General features: G+C 44.7%; 2 protein-coding genes across 5 annotated transcripts in view; one reads left to right on the top strand and one right to left on the bottom strand.

Moving 5' to 3' along the window:
- On the bottom strand, positions 1 to 2465 carry pet100 (PET100 cytochrome c oxidase chaperone). The gene is made up of 4 exons (XM_083649228.1): positions 2397 to 2465; positions 2104 to 2190; positions 1920 to 1952; positions 1 to 486 (listed from the first exon to the last, which is right to left on the bottom strand). Exons 1-4 carry the CDS (start codon positions 2421 to 2423, stop codon positions 397 to 399), a joined length of 237 nt encoding a protein of 78 aa, XP_083505354.1. The 5' UTR covers positions 2424 to 2465; the 3' UTR covers positions 1 to 396.
- Positions 2466 to 3440: 975 nt separating this feature from the next.
- brd4 (bromodomain containing 4) overlaps positions 3441 to 12647 on the top strand; it is a 38243-nt gene continuing 29036 nt past the window's right edge. For 3 of the 4 annotated variants that reach the window (XM_083649807.1, XM_083649809.1, XM_083649808.1), the window contains exon 1: positions 11980 to 12613. In XM_083649807.1, the coding sequence (XP_083505933.1) occupies positions 12516 to 12613 (98 nt within the window). In that variant the 5' untranslated portion in view covers positions 11980 to 12515. Of the gene's footprint in view, positions 3472 to 11979; positions 12614 to 12647 lie in introns of those variants that run through there. The other variant, XM_083649810.1, reaches the window with a different exon arrangement.

The raw sequence follows: 12647 nt of genomic DNA on the forward strand, positions 1-12647 counted from the left end.
ACAAATCAAACACCTTTTATTAAAAGACACAGCATTCAAAACTGTCACGCTAATCTGAACAGAACACATAATATACACAATACAAAATAAATTATTACAATTTCATCTGATCCAGTGAGATGTTTTGCAAGAAACAAGCAAAACAGAGTGATCTAGGCATCAGCAGTCTTGTGTGACGGCAGCTCAGAGACGTGAATTTTCAACAGGCATCATTGATCCCTGGAAAACACTGAGGACACCCTTGGGGTGTATAATCTACTCAGTGATTTCCAGTGCGTGATGTCATTCTCCAACTCCAGTCCAACCTCAGTCAAACCACTTTGCTCTTGCAGGGGAAACTGATGCTTTGCCAGGTGCTCTTCCTGGTGTCTTCTGCCCTCCATCAACACAAAGTCCTCAGTTGTCGGACTCCACAAGCATCTCTTTCAACAGTCGCTGCTCCCTCCGATTTCGCACTCGCTCTTTGAAGTCCTCCAACTCTTTCCTCTGTAAATAAACATTACCCGATCATAAGTAACTGATCAGAGCAGCTAAAACATATTGTGTACAGCTGTAGGTCCAAACGATTTTGTTACAGGACTTAATTTTGACACGGTTCATAAAGTTTAAACATATTGTATAAGATAGCAAAATGAGCAGTAAGATAAGATAAGATAGCAGTTGTTCTTTATGGATAAATAAACATCAATTTAAGAAAACATGTAGGCATTAGACAAATAATTATATTATTTGTGGCTGTTGGGGCACTACTTAAGTGAAAGTGAAAAATAAATTCCATAAAATGGTTGATTTCAAGACTTTAAAACAAATGAAAGTAGAGGAGGTAACCACTGCGCTCAGACAGGTGCGTAGTCCAATGTAGAAATGTCACAGGTAAATGAGAAGATAGGGACCGCACTCGAGGAATATCGTTTTAATTTTCTTTCTTTTTTTTCTTTTTCTTTTAAAACGATATTCCTCGAGTGCGGTCCCTATCTTCTCATTTACCTAAGACTTTAAAACAACCTTCAAACTTGAAAGTACATGGTCACCATAGTACATGTGAAATACTTGGGTCTTGGAAGTGTTCAATCAATAGTTGTAGTTTTTTTTAAGTTTTTTTTTACAAAAAACAGTTTAACTGTCCACTTCTCAGCGACTGAACCCAAAGAGGATACTGGAGCACACGATTCACTAGAAAAGGTTTAATAGGTGCAACGACTTTCGACGCACACAACGTCTCAATTGTACTTGGCCAATTCCCCCTGCTGTCCTGGTCGTTGCCCCACCCCCCCTGCCAATCTAGGGAGAGCCGTATACTAGCACATGCTTCCTCCGGTACATGGGCAGTCATCAGCTGCTTCTTTTCACCCGATAGGGAGGAGTTTCACTGGCAGGATGACACTATTCCCCCAGTTGGCCTCACCCCGGCGACCAGAGGAGGTGCGAGTGCAGCGACCAGGACTCATACCCCACCGGCTTCCCACCCGCAAACACAGCCAATTGTGTCTGTAGGTCTGACCAAGCCGTAAGTACCCCTGCCAGGAATTGAACCTGGGTATCCGCAGTGGCAGGCAAGTGCTTTTAACTCTACAATACCCAGATGCCCCTAGAAGTGTTCAATAGTTGACATTTATTTTATTTTACACTTCTAGCAGTTGCAATAAGCTAAATAGGTAAGAATTGGGAGCAGGCGGATGCATCACACCAAAGTGCCTTGATATTAACCGCTGTGTTCATTACAATAAAGTGAAATTAGGCATGAATGAAAAATCACAAATTCTAACTATAATATCTAACTACAAGTGTGCTGGCACCTCATGTCTGACAACATTTGACATCGCCACTTAATTGCTTGTCACACCAGGGGTTATTATTGCAGATTGCTGTATAGACTTTGTCTTCATGCATCTTTACTTTAAAGTTTGCATCACACTTACATGCGATTGCTCATCAGGGGGGAAGATCTCCCTCTGGAGAAGATCATCAGAGAGGGAGGGAGAAAGAGAGAGAGACACCCACACACACGTTATTTCAGAAAGAAACGACATAATGGGTGCTACAACAGGCCCATTGAGTCAACCCAACTTCGTGAACTAGATGAACTGCAGACAATATACCGACCTTTCTCTTCACAATGTATTCCTCAAAGTATTCCGCTTGATTTGAGATCCAGAACATGGTGACAGGAAAAGACAGGTACAGCATCATCTGTTCAAGAGAAAAATGATGGAATCCTGTTAACGTTACATCATGACCACACAAAGCTAATGCTAACGGCTAGCTACATCAGAACACATATTTGGATAGTTTCCCGATTAGATCCTACAACTAACAAGACTGCGAAATGGCGACTGCCAAAGCTACATCCAGATATCACAAAGCTTTGAAACCTATCAATGTTATGTTAGACTTACTCTGAACACCTCTATTTTAACACCCATGTTCGCAACTTCAACCTTCACTCTTCTTCCGGGTTGTGACGCTCTGACAGGTCCAATCATTGATGAGCTACAACTATGGCTACAACGCATGCACCGTGGTTGCCCAATATTGAAATTTTACCCCCAAATGACCTATCATTCGACTCATCGACTTACAGTAACAGTGTGTGCATACTTGCACTAAGTCAAATTCCTCGTTTGTAATATGATTCACTATATGGCGTAGGCTATTAATATGAATCTTGAAAAAGAACTATAGGGCCTACATAGATTGCATATTTTAATCATGCATGCATGCATGCATTAATTCATTCATTCCATAGCGTGTGTAGTTCTGCCATATTATCTGCCATAGGCTACTCAGTGTGGCAGGTGAATTTTGTAACCTTTATATGCTACAGGCCTAGATTTTGCAACACGTATTTATAGTAGGCTAACTTAACACACAGTAGCATGTAAAGTGTGCAGCTTATTTTACTTTAGTTCTTCGGTTAAAGGAATGACTAGAGTAAAATTAATTTTCATATAATTTTGGACATAGGGTGATTTGTCACATGTTGTCCACTGAGGGGCGCTGCAGTGCAAACCGTGTATTTTGTCCAATATTCAAAGATAACGGAGTTGGTAGAGACCGTCAAAACGTAATACGGTACAACACATTCAGTGGGTTTTTGGTAAGCATGGAGATGCCTGCAGAGACCACAACCTGTGATCATGGTATATTATGCCCTTTCATTGTAATTGTGGTATTTCCTATTATTGTGTAGGATCAATGCTGTTCTTTGACGTATTGGGAAATACATTATTTTGAGGAGTTACTTAAAGTTACTCTTTAGAGCCCCACTGTCTTGGACACGAGTGAATTCATCGCATCCTTGCTGCAGAGAAAACTCCCATCTCAGAGGTCAGCTGCCTCAAAAGTTGCCCGTGTCACACGCTCTTTACGTCATTCACGTAAAGACCTACGTGTGACGTCATCGACAACGAGAGGTGTTCAGGATCCTCGGAGAGAAAGATCCCGCGCGCCCTGACAACCTGATAAACCCAGGTAAACGCCGTCGTTTCAGACATCATTTTGTCAGTCATATCTCAGCAAAGCGTATGACTAGACAGTGACAAACACGTTAACAACAGTATAAAGGCTTAAGACGTCGCGACAATGCCCTGCGCCAACTGAGACTGATCACTTGAACGGCGGCCTATTCATGCTAGCTAGCTAGCTCGTTAGCTAGCTAAAGCTAGTTGGCAGTTGTCTATCAAAAGACACAATAACGACCCCCACCGTTGTAGGTAACTGACACCCTGTGCCTGTCTCACCCACCGCTGGCCACATTTACCTGACAAATAGGCCAACAGATGTTGTTACGAGCACTGTGTTAGGCATCTAATGCTAGTTTGCCCGTCGACTGTCTTGTGTTTTGGGAGACGATGACGCCGTCACGGTGATGATGGCGCACACTCAGTCAGGCTCTGTCTATTTGCTGAGAATGCAGTCCTGCTGGGAACATTCTGTGTAAAGCACACCTAACGTTAAACGTTTTGACATTCGTCTTCACTCAAGCTTGTTAGCGTTATCTTGGAAACAAAACTGCGTTTACTGGTGCCTGCTTTCAGTTGTGATATGGCACTGACGTCCATTACGAAACCCAGGCAATAATCGGAGCCCTATGGCCTGAGTGGGATCTTGTCTTTTCCGACGATGCTCGCTTGCCAACGGTCAATAGGCTGCAGATTAACATCAATGTATATTCACCACATCTAGTAATCGCCCGTATGTGAGACAGAGATGTGTGGGTTTGTAGTAACGATATGTGCGACGAACATGGTTTATTATGTAGACACAAAGCAGTGGCGTTGAGCCGATTGGTATTCTCAAACAGATTACGCTTGTAGAGGCCCGTTACCTAAGTTAGTTTACTGGCCCTGTTTTTCTGCTTTCAGGAACTCTTTGCACTGGAGGTATTATTGTTGTGTGGCTGTGTGCCATCTTTTGCCTTTGTCTGGTTGACAAATACAGTGGTAGCGTGAGACATGAACAATTACAATAAACGTTACAGTACAGGTCTATAACATGAGTCTACCTGCAGTTATTGTGATTGGCTTCTTTACCTTAAAGGTGGCACAACCAAAACGCTATTGCTATGGATTCATTTAAATCTCTGTGTGCTATGATGTTAACGAGAGCTGCAAATGTTTGGAAGTGAATGATGAAGACTGTCAGTCAGTACTGTGAGATTGTCAGTGTAGTGCCTTGTCAGTGTTTTCTGGTGTAACCGCTGTTTGTTTGCATTTCAACCACAACATGTAATTAACATAGCATACTGTGTACATATATGGGTTCAAAAGGCATGCAGCTTCCAGGTGGGAAGTAGACCAGATATACTCACAATGTTGATCTTTTGTTGACCAGATTCTTCATAATATATAATCAGTTGAATATTGTTGTTTTTTTACTGGCTGCCTGCAAATTACCAACAAAGTTAAAGGGAAAGTGTGTGTGTGCGTGCGCACACAGGCTTGCTTATTCCAAGGGTGTTTGTGGAAAAGGGATATGTTCCCCCCTCATTGATTTCTCTCCCTTAGACCAACCTATCATTTTGGTTATTATACATGTCCCATGCTAGAGAACATCCTTTCCTTGCACTCCTTGACAATATTTTACTGTTCTCTCTGGTTTAGTTGCCATGGTAACACCATCCTTGGCCTAGTTGTGAATGACCTCTGAATGAGGGGGAGCGAGTGGTCTGGGAACAAATGAACGAGCAAACAAAATCTATTTTTGTGTGCACGAGAGCCTCATTTATCCCCTTTGAATGATTTGGCAGAAGTGTCATAAGACGACCTACTATAATCTTGTTAATAATAGTTTCCAATCGGAATATTACAAATCAAAGCAAGCATTCCGTCCCTGTGTGCATGCTGTACCTTTTATGTTAGTAGCAGGTCATGTGTAATAAAACTCAGAAAAACAAAGCATCTTGTTTGTGTGGATCAAGTTGGACGTCTCTTCTCTTGTTGGGAGGGATATTTAGAGCACCTTCTGTTATCTGTCCAGCTGAAGGTTCCTCTCCATGATGGGAATGGGATGCATCATGCATGTCTGTAGCAGCTGAGAGGCTGAAGGTGAAACACTGCCATTTAAGAGATTACAATTAAATTAGTTTTGGACACTACACAGATTTTTATTCAATTCAATTCAATTCAAAAAACTTTATTAGTCCCGCAAGGGGCAATTTAAGGCATGAATACTGCAAACAAGCTGTACTTTGTACACATCCAAAAACAATACAAAAAACAAGACAATAAATACAATAAATGGCACTGATAAAGCAAGATCCCTGATTACAATGTATCCAACACCACAAGGAATATATTCAAATCAAAAGGTCAAGGTGCAGACTTAGTCTAGATAAACTGACCATTTCTTGTACTGTGGCTGTTCACCAGTCGAATGGCCTCTGGAACAAAACCAAACTTCCTTCTGTTTGTTTTATTCTGAGGATCACTGCGTCACAAGATGCGCCGGGTATTCATGTGATGCAAGCAATTGGGCAATTGTGCACTGAGTGATGTCACTTGAGTCGAGCACTCATCATGTGATCAGTGATAGTCACTCGAGCAATTGTGATGTCGTCAGTGAGTGATGTCATCAGCCATGCGAAGTTGGGCATGCCAATAGAGCAGGCGAGGCCACGCAGCAGCCGAGCTGCGTATGCAGGCGCGCAGCGGGCGAGCCTAGGGCTCGATTTCTAGTATATTATATATGCCTATTTTTATGATGTTACAGGTTAGTTATTACTAAGTGAGAGAAGGGTTGGGCTGTAAAGTGCTGTTTGATGAGTGAGTTACATAATGTTTGGAATTCTGAAGAGCAAGGCCTGGTTCAAAGGAGAGGAAGGGGTTTGTCGTTTGTATCACCTGCATCACCATTTTTGCTCCCCTTGTTTATTATCCCAACACACCTACATATCAGAAGCACACACACACACACACACCAATCTAATGTTGGCATATTGCCTATTCCCTCTTTTGTCCGCTCAGGGTCCCTGTAGGTTTCTCCTGCTCCGGTGCTCAGATGATTAATGAAAGTGCCTTCAGACTTTCTCGCTGAGTCTCATCTCCGTGCTCACCGCCGCCGCTCCATCTGACCCAACCCCCAATCCTAATGCACCCCTCTCCTCTGCTCCCCCCCCCTCCCTCCTCTCACTAGCCACCCTCTCTCCTCATGTCTGAACACCCCCTTCCACGCCCGCCCTTCGAAAGACAGGCCCATCAGTTTGGCCCTCTCTGAATTGCTGTAGGTTGGAGCTTTGTCACTCTGGCAGCTGCTGTATTGTCTCTGGGAGTGCTGCATATGGCACGTGGACGGGGGAGTGGGGTCTGCGAGGAGTACAGTGTCTGAGTCTGTCTGCAGTACAGAGGGGCTGCTGCTCGTTTCATCTGGGAAATCAGATATTGCGCAGAGCCTCTCTCGCCGGTCACCTGACGAGAGGGTACGCTGCAGAGTGTGTGGCGCGTTACTCCCCTCGTCTCTTGGGGGTACGAGGTCTGACTCATTTGGAAATGGAATTGCCCCTGTGTGTGTGTGTACGTGTGTGTGTGTGCATGTGCGTGTGCTCTCTCAGCTGTGCGTGTGTGTGTGCGTTAGACTTCAGATTGATTGAGAGATGAGAGGTCAACAGTCAGCTTGCCTCTGGCAGTGTATGTTGACTACCTAGGCAAGCGATGTGATGTGATGTGTCTGGCAGATTTGACATGCTGTGGTGGTGGAGACTCTAAAACTCAAGGAGTGAGAGATGAGATTTGATCAAATGTTATCTGAAGTTAGTAATGTATATCTATCTATATATCGATATATAAAATAGAGTATGTGGAGGACTTTTCTAGTTCTGTGTTCGGCCACAGCCACAGGCTCAGCTATGCCGTTTTATGTGCGACCGGGCTGAAACCTTCAGGGTGTGTAAAGGGCACTAATGGCCCCTTTCCACCGCTGGTATCAGCGCGGCCCCGCCCAGCTCGTCTCGCTTTTTTGTCTCATTCCACCGATCAAAAACCTGGCCAGTCGGGGTTGAGTCGTGCTAGTTTTGGTCCCTGCTTTGTTGAGGTTCCAGCGCTGTGAACCCTCTACCATACCGTGACGTGAAAACACTGCAGACGACTGATTGGTCAGGCAGAATCGTATTTACTGTATCTACTGTCAATGCTGGATACCAGTTTAGTTACTTACCTTCTCTTCTGTTATTTCCATCAGTCTTTTGTGTTGCTGCCTTCGGCTCTGGTGAAATAAAATTGATCTCCTAGCTCAGCTTTAACATGACGGTGGTTTTCAATTGTTTTGAGAGAGAAAAAGTCGCTCCTCGGGAAGCCCTTGTAGTTGTGTGCTGCGTCGGCTCCGCTAGGCCGGAGGCGGGGGTTTAGCGAAGCCGCGGTCTTGCCTGGTGAGAGGCCGCCGGGGTAGTGGGCTGGCTTCCCTTCTCCCCGTAGCATACTGCCATCCCCCGCGCAGCGCATGCATGTGAGTTTGAGTAACAACAAAGTGATATCCATTCTCCTGGCCGATTGTCACATTTGCCCATGTACACTGTAGGTCATTTAGAGGCACCAGTATTTCATAACCAGTTTAAAAGTTCTGTGTATGGATTTCATTTTAACGTTATACGTTATAGGCTACTTCGGCTATGGGCGGAGGGCAGATATGCGGTCGCTATGACGACCAGGTGTGGGCGGAGGCAAGTAAACTTGCTATGGAAACAGAGTCTATATCAAGTAGCGACGAGTAAGACCAGGTCGAGTAGAGCTGTACTGTGCTGTTATATGTGGTGGAAATGAGCCATAAGTGAGCAACACACACCTGTGCGTGCCAATAGGGCAGCCGAGGCCACACAGCAGCTGAGCTATGGGCGAGGCATGCAAGATGCCTAGTAATAATATATTTCTCCTATATACATATTTATAACGGTCACCCTACATATGTTCTTGTTTGTTGTTTTAGTTTGTTATACCCTTCCCCCCCCTTGTAAGTACATTGAGAGCAACGTATACCGGAGACAAATTCCTTGTATGTCTACATACTTGGGCAAATAAAGCTGATTCTGATTCTGATTCTAATTGTCTCCGCAACACCCATCCTCCAGCAACCATCGCTTCTCCTACCTACCCACTTTGATTTGCTCCTGCGGTGTCTTGGCGAGTAGGTGAACATTATAGGGTTGCGCCGATTTTCGATCATATCGAATATCGCAATATTTCCTGAATATCGCGATATTTCCCCTTCCTGAATATGGGATTTCACCTTGATTTACTTCTTTATTTATTTTGCTAATTTTTAGAATTTTGAGGCATACTGCTGCTGACCCTTATTTCACTGCTTACATTATTAGTACTGTTAAGTGTTGTATTTGTTGCTGCAAAGGGAGAGGTAAAGAAGGGATTGAACAGGATATCAACCTGCAAGATTCAAGATATTTATTGTCACATGTACACACGTGTGAAATCCTTATGCTAATCCTTAGGCTCCATTACAAGACAGTGCAAGTACAGTAGCTACAGTGACAACAGCAAAACTTGTACATTAGGGGTGTCTAAATTATCGTTTTTAAGATGCATCGCGATGGGCACGTGGAATTGAATCGTTGACAGATGAATCGTTGAATCATTTATGTTTGAAATTTATGTTGAGATTCAGATTTTAAAGCACTTTCTAAATAAATAAGGGGATTGATATTTATCTGTCTGCTTGTATTAATTGATGAAAAAGTAGCCATGTGCAGTATAATATAGGAAATTGAGAATGTGATACTTGTGAAGCTGTATCAAGATGCATCGAATTGTGAGGCCAGTGAAGTTAACCTGGTTTCACTTTTTTGCATTTTCAGGCCCAATAAAGCTCATGTAAACAGAAGGGCCAAACGCAACAAAAGTTCTGATGTTTTATGCCGGGAGCGTTGTTGTGTAAACTAGTCTGGATGCCACATCTGCTCTCTGATTGTATCTAGAGGTGTGAGCTCAGCCTGGCAGCTACAGTCCTTATGTATAGGCTCTTTCACACCGGCCTTGAAAGCCGAAAAATGCACGGAAAATAGGATCCGCGCCTCCGATGTGAAAGTTGTGAACGCGCGTTGGTGGTTAATTGTTGTACGCCTTTTGTCCCGCGACTAGACCTTGTCACAGCGCCGGTTTAGCAGGCAACCCGCCTCCACTTGAAAGCGTCGTCGCAGCGAGCCGTTAAAGAGGTGCGAATGGTCAGCTCATTCATAAAAAAATTACAGGGGAAATCACCTCATGCAGCAAGAAAGTGCACGAGTGAAAGTAAAAAAAAGTAGCCTATACAATCATGACTGCAGCGACGCCAGGAGGAATGCTCCGTGCCTAGTGAGTAGTAGGTTAGGCTTTATGCTCAAACGATGTTGACATTAGTAGGTAAAATTAACGGATATAATAATAAGCTTCAGAGGACTATAGCTGTCTGTGGCGAGTTGGTCTGAGGATATTCCCTCTCGAAATCAGCTCTGTGCATTCCCTTACAAAAACTACTAACGTTATAGTAGTCTATAGGCTACTATTCCCCCGACGAACGTTATGCAGACTGCAGCTGTTTGAATTAGGCTACTTGATGGGAATAATTTGCTTTACAAAAAACTGGAACCAAAAGATAAGAATTAGCCTTGTAGCTTACCTAATAGGCTACATGATGGTGTGTCTGTGATGCATAAAGTCGATCAGATGAATATTGAAAGCCTTGTTACCATGCATGTGGACAACACTTTCGTGTTTTATCTGATCCTTAACGAGCGCAGCTTTATCAGCTTATCCTTAACAACCGCAGCTGCACCTCAGCGATGTTTGGTTGTTGAATGAATTCATTCATCATACAGTAGGCTAGGCTACACTAACCTATGAAAATATTAATTTGAGCGAGGAGCTGAGTGGAAATGCCTCCAGCGGCTCGCCTTTCAATCCGGGAGCAGTGGCTGTCGCCTGAAAGCACACTGCAGGACGGGAATGTGGCCGTGCTGCTTGGCTCTGTGTGAAAGCAATTTCTGTGGCGAGGCTGCTGGCTTTGCGGGCCTTCTGAACCGCAATTTTGCGCCATCTGTGTGTGAAAAAGCCTTATGTCACTGACTCCACCACTCTGAGAGTTCCTCTGTGTCCTGCCCATTTTTTTAGGTATCAAGCATAATAAGGTAGACTCAGTCAGCACTTTGGCACTTTGATAAATGTGATCGATTGCAGAGATTGCCAAAAAAAGAACTTAGTTTTCAGTTGACTGAAATTGGTTGTTTACGTCAAATCAAATCTCTTGACGTGATCCTTCTTGAACCAAGAGTGTTTCGCTACAGTCCCGACAAAAATGGAAATGCTCCAGGAAAAAGACTCAGTTCTTCTACTTTCCTTCCTTCTTCTAAAAAGGATCCCACGCCTCCTCCTGCCAGTGCCGTGTCACTGACACTGTACCTTCATGAGTGTGATGACTTCTGGCTACTCTGCTACAGGAAGGCATGGTGGGTGGTCTCTCTCTCCTTTAGCTTGTTTTCTCTCTCTCTCTTCCCCTCTCTGTGACCACTTCACTCTTCCATCTTGTCCCTGCTGTCGACCATTAGGATCCTTTCCTGCCGTGGTTACGATGTCCTGCACTCAGGATGATGCCAGTGGTGGACTTTATTCTGACAGCTGTCCATGTCAAGGCTTCTCCCTCCATTCAAGTTGTTGCTGTGATGTCGTCATGCCACACACCGATTGTGTAACTTGAATGAGTCACTATGATGATGACAGCAGGAGTTAATGCGTTTGTAGATAGGTGACAGGGTGAGGGAGGTTTGTAGATAGGTGACAGGGTGAGGGAGGGTTACTTTACTTTACGGGAGCAACTTTGCCACATAACGCACACCTTTTTTTTTTATCTTAGTTTAAAAGTGTTTGCCAATACTCACTGAACAGGGCGTGTTTGCAAATAAGACACATTTAAGAGAACCACACTTTGAATTCGTGCTACCTTTGGTAACTGACCAGTATCTCTTGTCTGTGCCGTTCACTCTCAAGTGAACTGCTTTAGAGTCTGTATATTATAGATCTGCTCATGATTACAAATGGTTTCTCCCTAACAAGAAAAATGGAGTGGCTGCTTTTGTATTGGCATAGTCCAGCCACAATATGAATGTGAATGGGGGGGAGTGCAGATAAGGGAGGCCTTGATTGGGGGAAGGCAGATCCAAGATCTGTCTGAGGGAAGAGAGTGAGTGGGGGTGGGGCAGGGTGAAATGGAGGGAGGGAGGGAGAGAGAGAGAGAGAGGAAGGGGGTGGGGTGCCAAAGGTGTAACAGTGTGAGAAAGAGAGAGTGAGCGAGAGAGAGAGAGAGAGAGGAGAGCAAGGGACCTCAAGCTATTGAGGGGGAAAGAGGGGAGGGGTGGAATGAGCGAGCGCGTAGGAGGAGGAGGAGGAGGGGTGTGTGGGCTGAGGCTCTGCTGAATGAGGAAGCAGCAGAGCCATTTTTACTGTTGAGTAACCGCACGCTGCTCCGTCTGTGCTACAGAGTGAGAGAGAGAGAGAGCCAGAGAAACAAAGTGCTCCTCCTGCCTGGATCCCACCGGAGCTCTCTCTCTCTGCCTCTCCGCTCCCCTCTCTCCCTCTCTCTCTCTTGCCGCTGGTGTCCATTTGAGTGGGGGGAGGCCCCGGGAGAGGACACAACACAATGGAGCGAAGAGCCCGTGGCAACTGGGCCGTTGTGCTGCTGAGAGGGGGATGGGGTAGAGAGAGGACCGGCTCTCGCAGCTAACACAGCCCGCCGGCTTCAGGCCTCCACAGCCTCTCCTGCCCTCCTGGATCCACTCTCTTCCCAGGCTCCTTTCTTGGGCCTTTTTCCTGGAACAGCCACCCCCCCCCCCCCCAAAAAAAAACTCAGCGTGGACTAACTACACTACGGATTACTCGCTGCCGACCTCGGGATTTAAGGAGATACATACACATACCGGAGCCTAGAAGAATAACACAGTTTTGGACGAGAGTTTTGGATGAGAGAGAAGCTTAAAATAAACTTCAGTTTCATTCTTTTGTTCATATTTTTTGCTTTCTGTTTCTGTTTAGTGGAGCTCATAAATGGATTACAAGATGCATGCCAAGTCAAACGATTTGCTGGATTTTCAGAAACTGGATGCCCTCCTGGAAAAAATTGCACATTCGGTCTCTGTGAAAAGGTAATGTTTTTGCAGTGAGGTAGAATCTCTCAAT

The sequence above is a fragment of the Poromitra crassiceps genome (assembly GCF_964638095.1).
Source record: "Poromitra crassiceps genome assembly, chromosome: 13".
Classification (NCBI taxonomy): Eukaryota; Metazoa; Chordata; class Actinopteri; order Beryciformes; family Melamphaidae; genus Poromitra; species Poromitra crassiceps.